The following is a 19889-nucleotide window of genomic DNA, read 5'->3' on the forward strand; positions in this document are numbered from 1 at the left end:
GGCATTTCCGTGCGCAACAGACTGTCATACGTGGCGTTCCAGAGACCCGGGCCGAGCACAGACCCCTGTGCCGCTCCGCCGGTTATACGTCTCTTTCTCTGACCTTGTGTTGTGTCGTACAAAAGCCAACGGTCTCTGAGGTAGTTGTAGTCCATATCTAGCAAATATGTTGGAACCTTGAATGACCGTTCCAAGGCCTCCAGCATATCGTCCCATCTTGCCGAGTTGAAGGCGTTCTTGACGTCCAGTGTGACTAGCAGCACTATTGGCCGCGCCTGGTGGCAGGCTTCTTCGGCCTTATGTACCGCCTCGACTACTTCGCCAATTGCTCCTATAGTTGAGTGTCCCTTCCTGAAGCCATGTTGCCGGGGTGAAGTGCCTCCCTCGCTTTCTATGGCTGACGTCAAGCGTATTTTGAGCAGACTCTCCATCATTTTGCCTGCTGTGTCTAGCATGCAGAGTGGCCGGAAGGATGAAGGAGAGTTTGGGTCCCCTTTGCCCTTGGGTATAAGCACCAGTCTCNTTGAATGACCGTTCCAAGGCCTCCAGCATATCGTCCCATCTTGCCGAGTTGAAGGCGTTCTTGACGTCCAGTGTGACTAGCAGCACTATTGGCCGCGCCTGGTGGCAGGCTTCTTCGGCCTTATGTACCGCCTCGACTACTTCGCCAATTGCTCCTATAGTTGAGTGTCCCTTCCTGAAGCCATGTTGTCGGGGTGAAAGGCCTCCCTCGCTTTCTATGGCTGACGTCAAGCGTATTTTGAGCAGACTCTCCATCATTTTGCCTGCTGTGTCTAGCATGCAGAGTGGCCGGAAGGAGGATGAAGAGTTTGGGTCCCCTTTGCCCTTGGGTATAAGCACCAGTCTCGCCTTCTTCCATTGGCTTGGGAAAACCCGGGCCCTAAGGCAGCTGTTGTACATGTTAAGCAGAAGATCAGGGCTCGTTTCCGCTGCTAACCTGATTGCCTCCGCTGGTATGCCATCTGGGCCTGGAGCCTTGCCGGCTTTCATGCTTCGCAGGGCTAGCTTCAGCTCGTNCCTGTTGTACATGTTAAGCAGGAGATCAGGGCTCGTTTTCGCTGCTGACCTGATTGCTTCAGCTGTTATGCCTTTTGGGCCTGGAGCCTTGCCGGCTTTCATGCTTCGCAGGGCTAGCTTCAGCTCGTCTGTCGAAAACAGTGGTGCCTCGGCTTGCTCCTCGACGAACACTGTGTCGGCTCTTAGTGGGTGTGTGGGAAATAGCGCATCCACTATATTCTTAACTCGGGCCTCATCCATCGCCTGTGATGATGTATGGAACTTTTTCATCACTATTTTGTATCCCTGGCCCCAGGGATCGCGATCCACTTCGTCGCATAGCGCTTTCCAGCAGTTCNCCTTGTTCATCACTATTTTGTATCCCTGACCCCAGGGATCGCGATCCACCTCGTCACACAGCGCTTTCCAGTTCCGTTTACTCTTCTGTATCTCGGCCCCAAATGCTTTCTTAGCGCTTTTGTAGGCTGCTGCTCTGGTCAGCGCCTTAGGTCTGCCACGAGCGCGCGTTGCGAGTCTCCGCATTCTATAGCAGACCCTTCGCAGCTCTGCCATTCGGTCATTCCACCAGTATACCTGCTTTTTACCTGACCATGCTCTCCTCTGCGGCATTGAAGCTTTGCATGCCCGGTGAATGCAGCGCATGGTTTCTTCGACCAGCTTAGTACAAGACTCCCTGTTGTGGATCTCTCCCGTTGTGGGTGAAATGCCTTGGGAATCTGCTAGGAGTGACGTATCGAACTTGCGAACATCGACCCACCTTGGGAATCTGCTAGAACTGATGTATCGAATTTGCTAACATCGCCTTCGCGTTGTGCCAGTGTCTTGGAAGGTGATGTAGTTGTGGTCGCTACCACTCAGGTCTTCCATCACTCTCCATCCGTCAGCCCTTCGGAGAAGGCTTTCTGAGACCAGGGTTATGTCGGGGATAGAGTATCCAAAACCCGGCCTTCGATATGTAGGGGTCGTTCCGGTGTTGAGGATGGTCAGGCCAATGCGGGCTGCCATTTCAAGGACCAGTCTTCCCCTGGTGTTTGTTTGGGGCATACCCCATTCCACGCCTCTTGCGTTGAAATCTCCAGCAACAATTATGTGGCCGGTTNCTGAAGACAAGGACTATTTCGTTTGGAGACAGGTAGCAGCTCATCAGAGCGATAAGCACGCCGCCTTCGCGGGTTTTCCGAACGATCGAATTACGGTCTTCTCAGGTTGGACCTTACCACGTATCGTTCCCAGCACCTCTGCATAGGTTTTGCCTTCAGCTGGCTTAATTATTAATTTGGCGAGACTCTTCTTTTTTCTCACCCTCTTCTTTTTTTTGCGGCTGGTCGCCTCGCCCTTATTGACCAAGGGTTCACCTGGCGCTGGCCCTGGCTTGGGCTTTCTGCTTTTTCCAACCGTTTTCCATTGATTGTCTGGTACGGTTTTCTGTGCATTGTTGTTATTATTGCCATTATTATTAGGATTATTAATAATAATGTTTTTACTACTATTATTATTATTAGCAGTAGTATTTTTCTTCTTTTCCGGCTCGCCTGTAGGGGAGTCGGATCGAGTTCGACCTCTCTTTTGCGAGCCAGGGCCAGCCTTCCGCAGCTCGGAAAGGGTAGACCCCTTCCGACGCTGCTCTCGGAGGTGGTATATTTAAGCTCTCCTTTGGGCCATACCCGTTTTTATGTCCATGGACACATTCTTCTGCTTGGAGACAGCACTCTGCATCTTCTTCAAGACGAGCCGAATCTGGGCCAATTGCTCATCTTCATTGCCTTCGCAAGTTCCCAAGCTTGCGGTGACATGCTTGTCGCTGTTTGCAGCAGCCGGCGTTTGAAGACGACTATCCCGGCTGCCGGGAGTTGCCGTTTGGCAAGGTGTAGCCTNAAGGACTATTTCGTTTGGAGACAGGTAGCAGCTCATCAGAGCGATAAGCACGCCGCCTTCGCGGGTTTTCCGAACGATCGAATTACGGTCTTCTCAGGTTGGACCTTACCACGTATCGTTCCCAGCACCTCTGCATAGGTTTTGCCTTCAGCTGGCTTAATGATTAGTTTGGCGAGACTCTTCTTTTTTCTCACCCCATTTTTTTTTTTGCGGCTGGTCGCTTCGCCCTTATTGGCCAAGGGTTCACCTGGCGCTGGGTCTGGCTTGGGCTTTCTGCTTTTTCCAACCGTTTTCCATTGATTATCTGGTACGGTTTTCTGTGCATTATTATCGTTATTTCCATTATTATTATTACCATTGTTAATAATAATATTATTACTACTAGTATTATTATAGTTAGTATTCTTTTTCTTTTCCGGTTCGCCTGTAGGGGAGTCGGATCGAGTTCGACCTCTCTTTTGCGAGCCAGGGCCAGCCTTCCGCAGCTCGGAAAGGGTAGACCCCTTCCGACGCTGCTCTCGGAGGTGGTATATTTAAGCTCTCCTTTGGGCCATACCCGTTTTTATGTCCATGGACACATTCTTCTGCTTGGAGACAGCACTCTGCATCTTCTTCAAGACGAGCCGAATCTGGGCCAATTGCTCATCTTTAATGTCTTCGCAAGTTCCCAAGCTATTGGTGACATGCTTGTCGCTGTTTGCAGTAGCCTGCGTTTGAAGACGACTATCCCGACTGCCGGGAGTTGCCGTTTGGCAAGGTGTAGCCTACTGCGCCACGTCGGCGGCTTTCTCCTGCCTGCAGAGGAGTTTGTGGCGGGGAGCGCCACAATATTATTATTATTACGTCGGGGATACACGCGCTGCGACCTAAGAAGATCTATTGTGCTTTACCTAATTGTAATCACTCCAGCCTTATTCTCTTTAAGAAGTTAGGCACTTTGGAGGGCGCCATGTTTAAAATTTTGGATGAAGAAGACAATCGTTCCCCAAAGTGTATCAGTCTGCTATTTATGATACGTGGGCAGTCACATATAATATGCTCTGGGTTTTCCTCCACCAGCTCACAAAAGACTAGGGACCATGCAAGTGCATTTGGGCTCCACGCTTTGCGGACAGTCAGCTTTCGTTGCCTTCAAACCCTTCACGTCCTGGAACCCACCACAGCGTTACGTTATTGTGAGCTCCCAAGTGGTTCAAAAAAGTTTACAGCTTTTCACAAGCTTGCTGCCATTTTAAAATAGTCTAGGGCCTTTAGCCTGCCTGAATATCCGACATAATATTTAATTTGGCCCATTTGTCTTTCTACACAGACTCCGATTGCGAAGGCTTTCGCCTGGAATATAGTTTGGTATGTGTAAATTGGTAGACTTTCTGGAATTTCGGTCCAAATTTGCCTGCCCCGGTTTTCTCGTCGTCCATCTTTGATCCGTCGGTATACCATGCTTGGGACCTTTTGACAATCACAGTTATTATCAATTCACTGCAGGTCCTTTCAGGAGTTCTGACCTTGTAGGGTTTGTGGAAGGATAACTCGGGATTATTCAGGAATGGCTTTAGAACCTCCAAATGATCCCGAAGATCCGAAATTTTCTTGCTGATCTTATTGGGCAGTCGTAGGGCGCTCCAGCAGGCCTCTTTTTCAAATATAATAGACAAAAAACATAGCTCCTGTAGTGGTCACGCGGACCAGTCGGCGCGGCTTGCTAAAGGTGGAACCCGCCTTTACATGCGTAGCTTTTGGTAACCAGTACCGCATATGTGACATTGGGTCTTACTACCATATTGAGGGCACAATAGATCTCCTAGTCGCAGTGCATCCCTCAACTGAATACCTATCTACTACCATATTGAAAGACCAATAGGTTAGTTTTGGTGATATTCCTCAAGTCTTACAATGAAGTCTCTGTCAGGTGGACAATGGTGGACTCCACCGGTGAAATATTCGTGAAAACAAGGTTGCTAAAATGATTGGAGATACATATTTTATATTTCTCGCAAATAATTATTATTGTCGCGGAACCTACCAAAATCCAATCTAGCCTACCAACCTACCAAATGGAAAAAAACCTACCAGTTTTGGTAGGAAAAGCCCTTGTTTGGCAACACTGTATGAGACATTCTTTTTCATATCGGACACCAAATATGGTGTCACACTTTGGTTGGCTTCAAATTTTTTTTGTGTTCTATACATGAAATAAGCTAACACGTGTTCGAGGAATTTTTTTACGCTTTTTTCTTTGGAGATATGATCTGTCAAAGTTTGCATTTTTTTGGTGATTCTGACTAATCATGTACTTCTTGAAATCGTTATATCTAGGGTTCTGCTGATCGTAGAGACTTCATCTGAACGTCATTTTAAAGCTAAGAAACGGGCTTAACATTTCTATATATAAGGTGGTCAAGAGTGTCCTAAAGCTAACTGAGCTATTAACAGTTGAATTTTTGAAGTTCATTTGCATAGTGAAGACCAGTAAATTAGGGATTTAAAATTATATTATCGTAATCCTTGTTTAATTCTCTATAAAAAACGTGGTTCAAAAAAATTGGGGTTTTTGAAGAACTATTTTTAAAATATTTTTCTTTATGACGAGATGGTTTGTTTTGTGAGAATCAACAATTTTTTGTAATTTGTTTTCCAAAACTTATGCTGAGATATATTTAGTAATGTGTTAAACATCGAGTTTTTGCAAGAATTTAAATTTTATTGCAGATTCCGGTAGAATACCTATCCAGGTATAATATTTGTACGGCAAGATGTTTCTTTAAGGCGACAAACCTCTAAAATTTTGCGTGGCAATTGTAAAACGCTAACAACATTTGTTCCACAATTTTTTCAATCAAAGAGTATTCTAGAACTGGGCGTGGCTATATTAATACCAAAGTTCAAAAATGTAGACTTTATTGTAGATTTCGCCAGAATATCTATATGGATGGAAAAAGTTGTGGAATAAATATTGTTAATTGTAATATTCTGCCGAAATCCGCAATAAAATCTGCGTTTTGCTAATTTTAGTCCTGCAATTGCCATGCCCACATCTAGGTATTTGTAGCCTTAAAGAAAAATCTTGCCATACAAATATTATATCTGGATAGGTATTCTATCGGAATCCTCAATAAAATTTTACTTTTTGCAAAAACCCGATGTTTAACACCTTACCAAATATATCTTAACATAAGTTTTCGAAAAAATTACAAATAATTGTTGATGCTCACAAAATAAACCATATCGTCATAAAGAAAAATATTTTAAAAATAGTTCTTGAAAAACCCCCCATTTTTTTTAACCACGTTTTTTATAGAGAATCAAACAAGGATTACGATGGTATTTTAAATCCCTAATTTACTGGTCTTCACTATGCAAATGAACTTCAAAAAGTTCAACTGTTAATAGCTAAGTTAGCTTTAGGACAGTCTTGGCCACCTTATATATAGAAATGTTAAGCCCGTTTCTTAGCGTTAAAATACGTTAAGATGAAGTCTCTACCTTCAGCAGAACCCGAGATATAACGATTAGAAGAAGTACATGATTAGTCAGAATCACGAAAAAATGCAAACTTTGACATACCATATCTCCGAAGAAAAAAAAAAAGAAAAAAAATATTAAAAATAAAATGTTATTAAGCCACAATAACATTGAAAAAAAAAATTCCTCGAACACGTGTTAGCTTATTTCATGTATAGAACCCACAAAAAAATGTGAAGCGAATCGGAGGCATGACATAATTTTTTTTACGAAATCCGACCGACTTAAAAAAGAACGGCTCATATATAAGTGATTTGTGTTATTTATTATTACCAGGGAACGGATTTTATGGAAATTCCCTTTTTTTCTGCTAAAGAGATAGAGTATATTCGATTAAGAATGTCCACGATTTAGCTTTCCCTGATTCCGTATATACACATTTGATGTTGCCTTTTTTTGCCTTTTTTAAGATATTTGCCTTTTATTTGCCTTTTTTAAGATATTTGCCTTTTTTGCCTTTTCTACCTTTAAAAAAGTGATTATAGCATTTGCAATTTTTTTTTTTTAAGATTAAAAAATATACACATGCCCATGCGGCTTATACAAGCGCAAGGACCTCTTGCCAAATTGGTGTTGGAGAAATTCAAAGCCTAAGCTAACGGAGGCTTGGAGACAATAAGGGGTGTGGATAAAATTGTAAAGGGCGAGGAAAGCGCCCTTATTCCTGATAATATGAACGTTTCAAACGTTCCATATTTAAATTGGGCTCCACTTGTATCAACTTACGTCGAGCGCACATTTAGTACATTCAAGGCTTTTCTTCGCGAAAATCGAATGAAAATGCTGCCAGAAAACTTCAAAATGCATCTTGTGGTTCAATGTTACTACAACTATACATACAGATAAAAGTTTTATGAGTTAGAAACTCGAGAGAAGAAAATAGTCAAAGATTCAAAGTACAAATTTTTTATATAATGAAACTAGTTCATAGTTTTTCTCTTTTTACTTGTAATATAAGCATTTCTAAAATTTTTGATTGTTCTTATTTCTTATTTGTTCTTATTTTGATTTTTTTGCAATACCTAGTGCCTTTTCCTGCCTTTTTCGCTATTTTATTTTGCCTTTTCCAGCCTATTTCGTTATTTTATTTTGCCTTTTTTATAGGTTTTTAGGTCCTAAAAATCCGTTCCCTGATTATTACCCTCTAAAGGTATTATATTCGTTTTTGGTTTTAAAAACTATATTATAACAAGATATCATTTTTAAACTAATCGATTTCATGAATTTTATTTTAAAAAAATTGGCTATGTTTGGCGATTTTTTTTTAGATATTGCGCGTTTTTTAAACGATCTGGACACCCTGATGGGAGGTGTCACTCCCCCTTTTCCAATACCTGCCACTTTCCGTCGTAAGTACGGCATTGATAACATATGTAGCTGTGGCCAATTTCAGGACGTCAGGATAAGTGGTTCCAGACACAAGCGATATGAGAAGTTCAGTTTGTATGGGAGGTGCCACGCCCCCTTTTCTAATACCTGCCACTTTTCGTCGTAACTACGTTATTGATAACAAATATAGCAGTGGCAAATCTCAGGGCGACAGCATAAGTGGTTTCAGACATAAGCGATATGAAAAGTTCAGTTTGTATGGGAGGTGCCACCCCCCCTTTTCTAATACCTGCCACTTTCCGTCGTGAGCACGGTATTAACAACATATGTAGTGTGTCAAATTTCAGGACGTTAGCACAAGCGGTTCCAGGGATAAGTGATATGAGAATTTCAGTTTGTATGGGAGGTGCCACGCCCTTTTTCCCAATACCTGCCACTTTCCGTCGTAAGTACGATATTGATAACATATTTAGCTGTGGCAAATTTCAGGACGTTAGCTTAAGCGGTTCCAGGGATAAACGATATGAGAAGTTCAGATTGTATGCGAAGTTCCACGCCCATTTCTCCAATGCCTTCCACATTTCGCCATAAGTGGGGTATTTACAAATAATGCACCCGTGCCAAGTTTCAGTTTCACAGCGTAATTGGTTTTAGATATATTAGTGCTCTCAAAAAGGGGCATTTAACATTTTATTGTGACATATTTATATATAGGTATATATCATTCTCCCAGTATATACGAATGTTGGGAATATGTATCTCGGCTACAATGCCACCTTTCTAGTATGTTTTTAGTCCAAATATTTATTTTCAATTGGCTAACATATGTTCTAAATACGAGCCAAATCGGCAAGTAAATGCAATTTTTAGGAATATCCTGACCCCAGCGTCATCTAGCGAACAAATTTTTGGTAGGAATATTTCTACCCCTTGTGTGCGCTAATGGTCATCGCTTTTCGATACAGTAAAAACATGTTTATGAATGCAGTCTGTGCGCAGTTTTAGCTTTGTTTGTTCCCCATTTTTATGATAGATACGCAATAAAAACTTAAATTCAATAACATCAAGGTTAAGTTAATTTTATTTGTATTATTGTATGTATTTGAGTGAACTACCGCTTACAGCTGATGATTTATTGAAGCATATATTAAATAATCAAGATTGTGTGCTATCCGTATTACTCTAATTGGATGTAATGCTTAAATATATTATTTAATTCTCATTAATCACTTTGTACAGTGATATTCTGCGATTTCTTGCAATACACCAGCTCTTTATGGTTGACGACTTGCCGATGATGCTTTAAGTTTTTTCGATTAATTTGAGCAGGTCATTTTTAATCCTTGCCATTTTTAACTTCGGCTAAATTTAAAAAATGATAAAAAAGTTGAAATGAAAATGTTGAATTTTAAGTGATTACGCTGCAAGTAGAAAAAAGAAACAAATTACATTAAGACATACACTTACGGAATATCGACAATAACTGAGAAACAAATTTAATGATTTGGAATTACTGAGCACGAACATAGATTCACATACATATGTACATACGATGCTTTTGCAGTGAGCAATTTTCCTTATTCGTAAACGCATTATTAAGGCCTGTATGCAACTCTCAAGAAAAGCAAAAACTCCATATAAAATGACGTACAAAAAATGGCTAAGAAATTTTCTTGAGTCAAATTTCCTTAAGGCAGTACGCAGTTCTTAAGGAATTTACTACGCTTTCTACTACGGTTTTCTAAAGTTTTTTGTGAAAAAGAGCAGAAGGTAACGCAGGTTTGCAACAGAAATATATGCCCGTTCCATTATTTCTTGAGGAAAGAGTGAGGCAACAGGCTGTGAAGTATCAAAATGTCAAAATTCCTTGGACACACACACGAAATAATGGCAATTTTTTCTTGACCGTTTTCTTGAGAGCTGCATACAGGGCTTTAAACTGCAGAGCAACAGCCCCTTTTTTATGTAAACTATAATTGTAGGCAACGTTCGAAAATTTGCCATTTCTATAAATTATAGCTTGGGAATAAAAAAAGGTGTTAATATGCAGCAAAATGGAATTCTTTCCACACTGTTTTATTATGTGTAATACTCAGGGCCGTCGAGAGAAAGCTCGGGCACGGGACTAAAAAATCACGGCCCCCTATATATAAGTGTATCAAATTAAAAGCATATGGCCCAAATCTCCGAAAACGAAACCGAGGGGAAAAATGTTTTTTCTCAGGTTTCGCAGATTTTTTATTATATCTGGGTCATTCATATTCTGAGGTATCAGACAATATAAATATTAACACGAATCTCCTTCTCTTAAACATTCAAATTCACGTAATCCTCAGACACCTTTAAATTAATGAAAATTAAAAAAGCACAACATGAAATTAGGGGTTGTTTATATTTAAAGGGCACCACTTTTTGCATTATACGTGCTTCTCTTCGATTGCCTTGTATTACTTTGAATGTAATAAAAAAGCTTTCGACAAAATAATCAGTGATTAAATTTCTTAAGTCCATAATATCGAAAAGGTTTGGTCGCGGAATCCACCAGGACAAAAAAATTTAAAAATATGATTTTCTTCGAGCATTTTCGGCCTCCTTTCACAATTACATAAAGCAATTTCCTATGCTGTTGTTGTTGTATGCTATGCTCTTCATTATCCATGTGTGTTCGGTGCTAAACTATTTGTAACGTAAGTCTTCTTACTAATTGAATTTTCAGGTAAAATTTTTTATTTAGATAGAGATAGGGCTCATTAAAGCAACATTGTAAGCTATTCAACGTGCTATTGACCCATAGTTAAAACTTAGATTCTTTCTAACTCAAATAGGCTCAGAAAATAAAAATTACGTAGAAAAATAAAAAAACGCGAGAATTATATTATTTCAAAACGGAACGAGGCCAAAAGAAACAAAATAAGAAGCTAAAATAAGAAGATTTTCTGATTAAATAGTAACAATCTATTAGAATTATTTCAAGTATTTTTCTAGTACTATTTTTATCCTTCAAAATGCACTCTCGAATGGTGCTATAAGATTTTTCCCTCAAGAGTTACGCCCACTTAAACCGCCGTATCCTCGAATCTAACATCGCCAAACCAAGCTTTCTAACTCATTACGCCATCTTCCAATGGCCATAATTCCTGAAGGAAAAATGGTAAAGCACCACGTATTTTGAAGGGTAAGAATAGTACTAAATGGCATAAAGCAAGCCAAATTGGCCGTCAAATCCGTTTTTCGTGTACTTAGCCGCGAAAAACCTCAATATCTTGAAGCAATTGTAAGCTCGAGCTCGAGTTATAAGAATAAAATCTATCCGAAACGATCTTCAGCTGCCCAGAAACAGAACCGTTCAAATATGTATTCATAATTATCACGTTCTTAATTTCTTTGGATTATATGTCAAATCGCACGTCTACTGAATTCATGCTAGTTATTGCATAAAACAGACTACAAGCCATTTAAAAACCTAATTCTAATCTATACGCATGTATATCGCACAGGTAACGTAACGGTCTTTTTCTGTAACGTAATAGTCCGACTATTTTTTGCAAATATTGACTTCAAAATTAATTTGATCAGTTCAATAAATTCGTAGTTCTTGAGTTATATAAGCTTTTCGATAATATAAAGCAGCGTTAAAAAGTACTTCCAAGAATTGTAATGTAACCGTCCGCTGTTGAAACATTTATAACTCCTAAACAACAGGAGGTACTATATATTTTAGGTATATATTAAATATGGTCACATACTTATGCTTTCAGATGCAAGAAGAAAAACTAGCCGAATGTTGTATTCTAGCAAGTATTGTAACAGTACGCGTTTTGGGCCATATGATCATTTTCTTTAATTTATAGTCGGAAGCAATCAACGCGAATCAAAATACATTTGTAATAAAAGCCTATAACGAAGGAACAATTTAAATGTAAAAATATAATAACAAATATGGTTCTGATATTTCTGGCCCTTTAAGAAGCCCGGGCCCGGGGGGTTCACCCCATTTCCCCCTCCCTCTCGACGGGCCTGGTAATACTACCTTTTCAAGTTTATAATGAGAAAATGTGAATAAATATTGAGAAATCCCAAATTGATAATGCGAAGCGTAAATTCATATTGAGAAAGTACAACTTTATAATGAGAAATGTAAATTTATATTGAGAATATATAAGTTGATAATGAGGAATGTAAATATAAAATCATAATGAGAAAATAAAAATTGATAATGGGAAATGTAAATTGATAATGAGAAAATAAAAATTATATCACTGAAGAGCTACAAGTACATTACTCTGGAGTATGCGAGCTAATGTCGCGATATTAGGTGAATTAAAGCAAGCATCAAGGGACACTGCCAAAAAAATTTATAATATATAAAACCCGAAATTACAGTTGGACAACGCATTTACACCCCCGCTGTGTGTGAGCGCACCCGTTTGCCTTTTTATGTGTAACACTTCAGCTGTGGTTACTGCATTAATAAAGTGGACGTTTGTCCCTCTGGAAGCAGGGAGCTGTAGAGTGGCCCGGTGGCCAATTTTTTTTATCGGCAACCTGACATTCGGCGAAACAAATTAAAATTTGTTTCATCCTTCCATGCTATTTGTTTACCACTTTCGGCTCGGTTCAATTTGTTATCCTGCGAGTTCATGGTTATTGGTTGCGTATGGACTTTTTTGCAACTCGACAGACTGCCCTCGAGATAATTTCCCACTGCTGTGGTGCTCAATTCTACATTAAACTGGTTTTGTACTTTTCTTTTTAATTGTCCAAGGGTATAACTGCAGTCACCTTCAAGCCACGATAACATAGTCATCACGTTGTCTTCAGTCAGCTTTTCGGTCGCTTACACCTCTTGGTTTTGCTTCCGTAGCTTCGCTTACACCCAGCGATAGGCCTGAGTGTACGTATTTTCTCATTATGAATTTATGTTTTCTCATTATCAATTTAAATATACTCAATATGAATTTATGTTTTCTCATTATCAATTTATATATACTCAATATGGATTTACATTTCTCATTATCAATTTGTATTTTCTCAATATGAATTTATATTTCTCATTATCAATTTGTATTTTCTCCATATCAATTTTCATTTCTCATTATCAATTCATTTTCATTATAAACTTGAAAAGGTGTAGACCAGCTGCTAACAAAATTGTTTCTGAAGTACTAATTAAAATGTTATGTTTCAACACTGGTTACGTTATCATTCAAACAATTGCTTCAAAAAGTCAATAATGGAATATGTTCACATGTTTGATTAGATATATTTAAATAACCCCAATGTATAAGCACTTGTCAGTATCAACTCTTGATTATGATGTAGTCCAGATTTCCGTATAGCAAGCGACAAACAGATGTTATGAACAAATAACTTACACAGGTTAAAGATTATTGGTATTTTCAAGAATATTAACAAAATGTGGTGCCACAAATGTGACACAGGCGGACTGCTACCTACACAAAACAATGATGGCAACATTCAAAAGTAGCTTAGTGTATTCACCAACAGAATAGCATGTGCTGTTCTTTTCTGATGAGATATATCATTATTATAGTATGGAAAGGTCGTATCTCACGTCGTCGTTGAAATCCAAAACAGCCATAACTAGCTAAAATTTTGTATTGCATAAAACGATGTAGAGACTTATAATTCAATGAAATGCATCATAATCAATCAAAAAGTGAATTTTTGATTTCTAGTTTTTTACGGCTTTATTATTTCAGCGACAATGTGAGTTACGCCCTTTCCATACTATAATAATGATAAATGTATAAGAGAAGCACGCATACATATGTATAAATAAGGTATAATTGAATTTCACTCAACTAACAGTTAAATGCAGTTTCTTCACGATTACGTTCTGGTGGAGGCTGAACAGCCAATTTAGCCATTAAGGCAACAGAATTCACTTTGCCCTCAACTGGCGGAATAACACTCCTAAATACGTCTAATTCCATTTCTACGCGTTTTAAAAAGCAGTTAATAGTTGATTCGTAATTTCATGATAGCTACAATTGTTTATGTGTATATTTATTTACCTGCAGCGATACCTGCAATGGCTTCTGATGCAAAATGTTTTACATCGACATCAGGATCTGCATTTAATTTTTCCAATGTAGGTTTAACTTGTGAGTCAATAACACTAGCTTCAAGAAACGGGGAAATTTTCTGCATTGTTTTTGCAACGTTAAATCGAACATTGGCTACAGGATCTGTTGCTAATAGAAGTACTGTTGGTAACAGCAATTTCGTGGTTATATCGGTGCCACAAACTTCAGCGAGCATATTCAAGCAAAATAGACACGTCATACCTTTTAATAAAACATATTAATGCAATACCTAAAATATTTGAAAAAAAAAACTTTCCACTTACGGTGCAAATAGTTCTTATTACGTGACATGACCAAAATCATAGGAATAATGGCTTGCTCGGCCCATTGTGCACCGAACTGCTCAACTAGCTTTTTCATGTTGAGAGTGGCGGCTTCTCGAATCGCGTAGACATGATCATTCAACCATCCCATACACAAACCTCTTAGCTTTTGATCGAAAAATTCCTGGCCTAGTTGGCCAGCCAGCGCGGGCATGTATTCAATGATTGCCAAACGCACACGCCATTTAGAGTCTTCAGCAAGTTCGACAATGGCTGGCAATAACGACTAAATATGATGTAAAATTAGATACAATATGAACATTTATAAATACATTTTTATGAGGGCATATATTACCTGTGAGAGTTGCTGAATACCAATTACATCATTGACGCAATCTAGATTTGAAATAATATTCAACCGAACTTCAGGACATTCGTCCTTTAGTTGTATGAGGAACAAGGGTAAGAGATGCTCGACAGTATTATATGCGCCCAACATAGGACTTAAACCCATAATAACTGATGCCAATGCTGATTTCACGTGAGGATTGGGATCAGATACTAAATCACGCACATATGGCAATATTGATGTCATAATAATCTGAACTTGATTGGTTTTATCTAAATTGGCGCAGAAATCCTTCACCTTTGTAGCAACAGCGGCACGTACTTCAGCTTCAGCATCCTTCAGCAAATACTATAAAAGAGATCATAAAAGAGTTATGAAGTTTTACATGAATATTAAAAACAACAAAAACTTTGCTTAAACATGTAGCATTTTTGTCACGGAAAGTAAACCTGTTTTGATTGATATTGATTAAAGTTAGTTGCATTTACCAACCTGAAATGCGGGTACCAAATCGACACGAGTGATCTCAGGACCAACAGCCTTTTGCAAATCAACAAATTTTTCAGCAACCATGTACCGCACTCGCCAAGACGAATCACTAGCGCACTGACGTAATGTCGGTAAAACCAACTGCAAATAATAATATTTGGCGTTATAGGAATTAACTATATGGAAGATCTTTTCTTACATGTTCTACATCTTCTTGAGGTAACAATTGGGCAATACTAACACAGGCTTCTACTGCCAACAAACGAACAGAGTCCTATGGGAAAGGAACAATTTAAGAATATTACATAAAATCCATTAGGACACATCATTATGTACTTGCCTGATCGTCCTGAGCTAATTGCACGAAATTTGGAATCAAATCTGACTTCAGATATTCAATTTCTACGACTTTTGCGAATTCCCCCAACTTGCTTGCAGCAGCTCGACGTACCATCGGAGTTTCATCTTGACATAATTTACGGAAATTTGCACGTAATTCGGCCTTTACTGGTTGCGAAACTCGTGGATAGCAAACAGAGAAGAGGCCACAAGCTGAGGTACGTGAAGTGAACCAATCACCAGAAACCAAACGTTGCAATGTTGGTACAACATGAATTTCTAAATCTTGAGCACTGTGCTCTGATGCAACGGTACGCAATGATTCTACAGCTTTATCACGAACTACGGTTTCTTCAACTGTTGCTAAGCTCTCCAGAGGTGGTATTAAGTACATAGCATACTCAGGTCCACCAACCAAACCTTAAGCAAATAACCAATTAATAAGTACCTATAAAAGACAAGTCGAATAACAAGACATTTACTTGTAAAATTGCCAAGTTGATCAGCCAATGCCAAAAGAACTTCATCTTCGTCATAGATTGTTTCGGTTAAAAACGGAATTAGCTCGGAACGTGTACGTTCTTCTCCCAGAGCAAGAGCTATAGTCGACAATTTCTTAATTGAATTCAACCGCAACTAAAATAAAATAAATTTGTTTCTTTTAGGGTTAGAACTTCCAAATTAATGTAATTTCAAACCTGCACATCCTCATTTTTCAGCTCATCGATTAGTACAGCGATCGGGTAAAGGGAGTCATCGACAGATTTGTCGCTTGCTGCCATTTTTCTCTTTCGTTAAATCGCGTGTTTAGGGTATATTTTATATATATATATTTTACACAAACTCTGGTGAATCACTGTGCTTCAGTTACTGACAGCATATGAGCTTTCAAAAATAAATTTTTTAATTCTGCTACCGATCAATTTTCTTACGCGTAAATTAATATACTTCCCACGATTGATGTAAACCCGAAGAAGGTGCGAACTCCGAAAGCATGAACGAAGGAATGAGATGTTCTTATTGTTATCGATTTTTCGGAATTATGGTTAGAGCCGGCCATTGTACCGCAAAACGTTTCTATTTGGCCATGATTCAATAATACAAGGTTCGCCAAAGTGACAGTTGTCTCTCTCGCACCGCTCCCTTAGTAGTGGCACCATGATGCTTCTTTGCAAATTTACTTGAAAAAGTGTAGCTTATGCAGCGTTTTTGCTGCATTTAAAATGCAACATTTAGCACTTTCGAACATATGTTTTCGAAGAGCGTTCATACTATCGCATTTAAGGCCCTGTCTCCACAGGAAAACACTGATGTCGTGAAAACTATGTCACAAAATATATTTCCAATGGAGACCGCCTATTTCTCATGTGCTGCAATATATGTCAGCGCTTATTGCTTGACATCTATTGCAGGCAATTCGATAGTTTGACAGCCATATTTTCATTTGTAAGAAAGCGTGCTGGTGGTAACATCGTTGAAATTTTTATATTAAATCAAAATAAAAGTCTGTTCCTTATTGGATTATTTATGATTACGTTTTAGGAAATTATTCAGCAAGTTTTTTAAAGATTTAAATGTTTTTAAACACCGAAATTGAGAGAATGTTGTCTGGTGGCGTCATGCGGCAAATGCTTATTTCAAGACATCAAAGTGGCCACACACAAAAACTTGCAATCACATTGCTCGTCAAAATGACAGTTGGTAGGCCATCGCTGTTCGCCTGTGGAGTTCTGCGGTAACAAATGTACATTTACCCGAGTTCGAAATCGTATGCTTTTGACAAACAGCCGTGTTCCAGTCGCTTATTCAGATCCGTATCTATTACGATAAATTCTCACGCAGAAGATAATGTGCAAAATCCCTACTGAAAAGGAAAAAATATATTCTAAACCGAAAATTCAATACAAAAACTTGAATTGTTTTAACCATAACCAAACATTTGTTTGCGTATAAATTCATTTGTCTGTGCTGTCAATTATAATTTCCACACTTAATTAGGAAACAAAACAAACAGAGTTGATCACAAATTAATCCAGATTTCTATCAGCATCATATCGATGTTTAATTTGCGTAACTTTTCTTTATCCAAATAATGTAAAATAATAAATGAAATCTCGATCGGCGATCACTGAAACGCAGCTAGCGACTGTATACTCGAACAAGCAATGTTGCCACTTTTTCTCATTAAACCATGTTCGAATCGTGGAAATTTTGGAAGATCACAGGGTTGCTTTTAGCATTTAGATTCTAAATGCAAAAATGGAGTTGCATTTAGTTGCATTTAGGTGACGAATTTTGTATGGATAAATGTACATTTAGATTAGCATTTAGAGCTAAATGCGCTAAATGTGCTTTTACGCGTATGCAAAAACAGCCCATTACGTGTTAAATAGAAGTAAACGCTTTTGTGCAATATATTTATTTGTACATGCATATAAAGCACATTTAACTGATGAAAACATAAATTGTTTTTAAATTGGATGTTTACGTGAATATCATAGTAATTTTTATTTAAATCGAGCGCTTTTGCAGTTTTTTTATCCCGCTAAATAGCACATAATTTTCGTAGTTCACGTAGAAATATTAATATTTCGTTCAATATTTTGTTTACAATGCCAGACTTCCTGCTAATACATTAGAATTTATAAAAGGAATATCACTCTTATTGCATACTTTGCGTACTTTCCTACTACTATTTTCGAACCAAGGGATTTCATTCTTCCCCTTTCTCCGTCCTTCGTGAATGCAACCTTTTGTAAGGGAGTGTCAAACCGCGGCTGTCAATAATTATCTAACCTTGCATTACTGAATCATGCTATTTGGCTAAATACACCACTATGATTCAATAATAGGTTGTTTTTTAGCTCTAAATGCTAACCCAAGGCACATTCATCCATACAAAATTCGTAACCTAAATGCAACTTCATTTCTGCATTAAGGGCCTGTGCCAATTGATAGAAAAGAAGAAACTTTGACGGATCAAGGTAAAAATTTTACATTTGTAGTAGTGAATATGAACGTCAGAATTTTGCCTAACTCATGGGTCTAGGTAAAATTTTGGGAAATCTTTAGTTATTTGTCGGTCGTTTTTGGGGTGGGGGGGGGGGCGTGTCCCCCTAAGCCCCTGCCCCCCTATTCGAAAGGGGACAGTCCCAACTTTACGAAAAGTCGCACCCCCCATTCGGGGCCTCCCACAGACCCCTAGACATTGTGCATACTTACAAGTGAAAAAAGAATCAGATGTTTTGCAGAAATGCCTCACAGCTGAGATCACCTGATTTTATTTGCTACAGGGTTACACTAATATCTATAAAAAAAAAACTTTAAACAGACTCTGACAAAAACAGCAAAAAAGTTATATTAAGTGTAAGAGTTATTGACCAAAACGCTTTAAAATACTAAAATGGCATATAAATGCAGGAATCAATTTAACTAAATGCATATTTTGCCCATTTTTTTTACTTTATTTTAATAACTTTTACCTTTTTACATCACTTTAAGCGCCCTGTTTAACATATTGGCAAGATAGTTATACATTTTGACAGGTACTTTCCAGGTAGCTTCCAGGCGGTTTCCAGGCAGAAGAAGAACATTTGTCACTTGTAAGTATGCACAATGCCCCTAGGGAACCCTTTGAAAAAGGGGGGACAACGGAATTTTCTTAGGCAAACTGAGCAGTTTGAAGTGGAATATGACCCAACAAACAGAAACCGTGGGATTTTTTAATAAAAGAAATTATGCCAAATTAGTTATCGGGCGATTTTGTATAAAGAATAAAAAAGTTAATTAAAAATAGAAAAAACAAGTTTTTACAAAAAAAATGTTCTTTTTACTAAGTGTATTTTTAAGTAGAATTCCTTTCTGCGTAGGCGGCCTTCGGCCGCACTTAGGGATTATAACCCTCAGGCAGTAGAATTCTCCTTTCTGTTTTGCGAAGAAAGGAGCTCAACACCTTTTGCAGAGAACACCTTTCTGCGTAGGCGGCCTTCGGCCGCACTTAGGGATTATAACCCTCAGGCAGTAGAATTCTCCTTTCTGTTTTGCGAAGAAAGGAGCTCAACACCTTTTGCAGAGAACACCTTTCTGCGTAGGCGGCCTTCGGCCGCACTTAGGGATTATAACCCTCAGGCAGTAGAATTCTCCTTTCTGTTTTGCGAAGAAAGGAGCTCAACACCTTTTGCAGAGAACACCTTTGTATATTCTTAATGCTTACTGGATTATATCCTATCTTCTTTTGTCTCTCATTCTTTTGCATATTTTGGAATTTGACAGCTGAACTCCGCCATTTTATTTGCATATGCAACTAAAGTCAGACGCGTGATTTTGAAGGTGTTTTTATTTAATGAATTGTGCTTAATTGGTTAATATTAAAATCGTAAAGAAAGTTATAACTAATCGAGTAAAGTCTAAAGTGAAGGGGAATACCAAAATATATTGGTTAAGTGGCTGCTTTAAGGAGGATAGGAGTGATAAATGTACGCTAATTTCCGAATTTTACAAAAAAGGGCATATTTCAAACCCAATTTGTAAATAAATTAGTGATCAAAAATTACAAAAGTGGGTGTTAAAATAATG

The 19889-nt window shown here is 38.5% G+C and overlaps 1 protein-coding gene across 3 annotated transcripts; it reads right to left on the reverse strand.

The window, feature by feature from the left end:
• Window positions 1–8812: 8812 nt before the first annotated feature.
• On the reverse strand, window positions 8813–16389 carry Pp2A-29B (Protein phosphatase PP2A regulatory subunit A). Of its 3 annotated transcripts, XM_017615310.1 has the most exons (10): window positions 16013–16096; window positions 15797–15950; window positions 15316–15734; window positions 15175–15249; window positions 14979–15116; window positions 14493–14834; window positions 14138–14423; window positions 13803–14075; window positions 13595–13723; window positions 8813–9126 (listed from the first exon to the last, which is right to left on the reverse strand). In XM_017615310.1, the coding sequence occupies exons 1-10, from the start codon at window positions 16094–16096 to the stop codon at window positions 9101–9103; spliced, it is 1926 nt and encodes a 641-aa protein (XP_017470799.1). In that variant the 3' UTR covers window positions 8813–9100. The 3 variants fall into 3 exon arrangements, with proteins under 3 accessions (XP_017470799.1, XP_017470800.1, XP_017470801.1); XM_017615311.1 differs by lacking the exon at window positions 13595–13723 and having other exon boundaries at window positions 16013–16389; XM_017615312.1 differs by lacking the exon at window positions 13595–13723 and having other exon boundaries at window positions 8813–9185; window positions 16013–16389.
• Window positions 16390–19889: the final 3500 nt, after the last annotated feature.

Source organism: Rhagoletis zephyria, unplaced genomic scaffold (assembly GCF_001687245.7).
Source record: "Rhagoletis zephyria isolate East Lansing unplaced genomic scaffold, Rhagoletis_zephyria_1.1 Rzeph_scaffold_00998, whole genome shotgun sequence".
In the NCBI taxonomy this organism is placed as follows: domain Eukaryota; kingdom Metazoa; phylum Arthropoda; class Insecta; order Diptera; family Tephritidae; genus Rhagoletis; species Rhagoletis zephyria.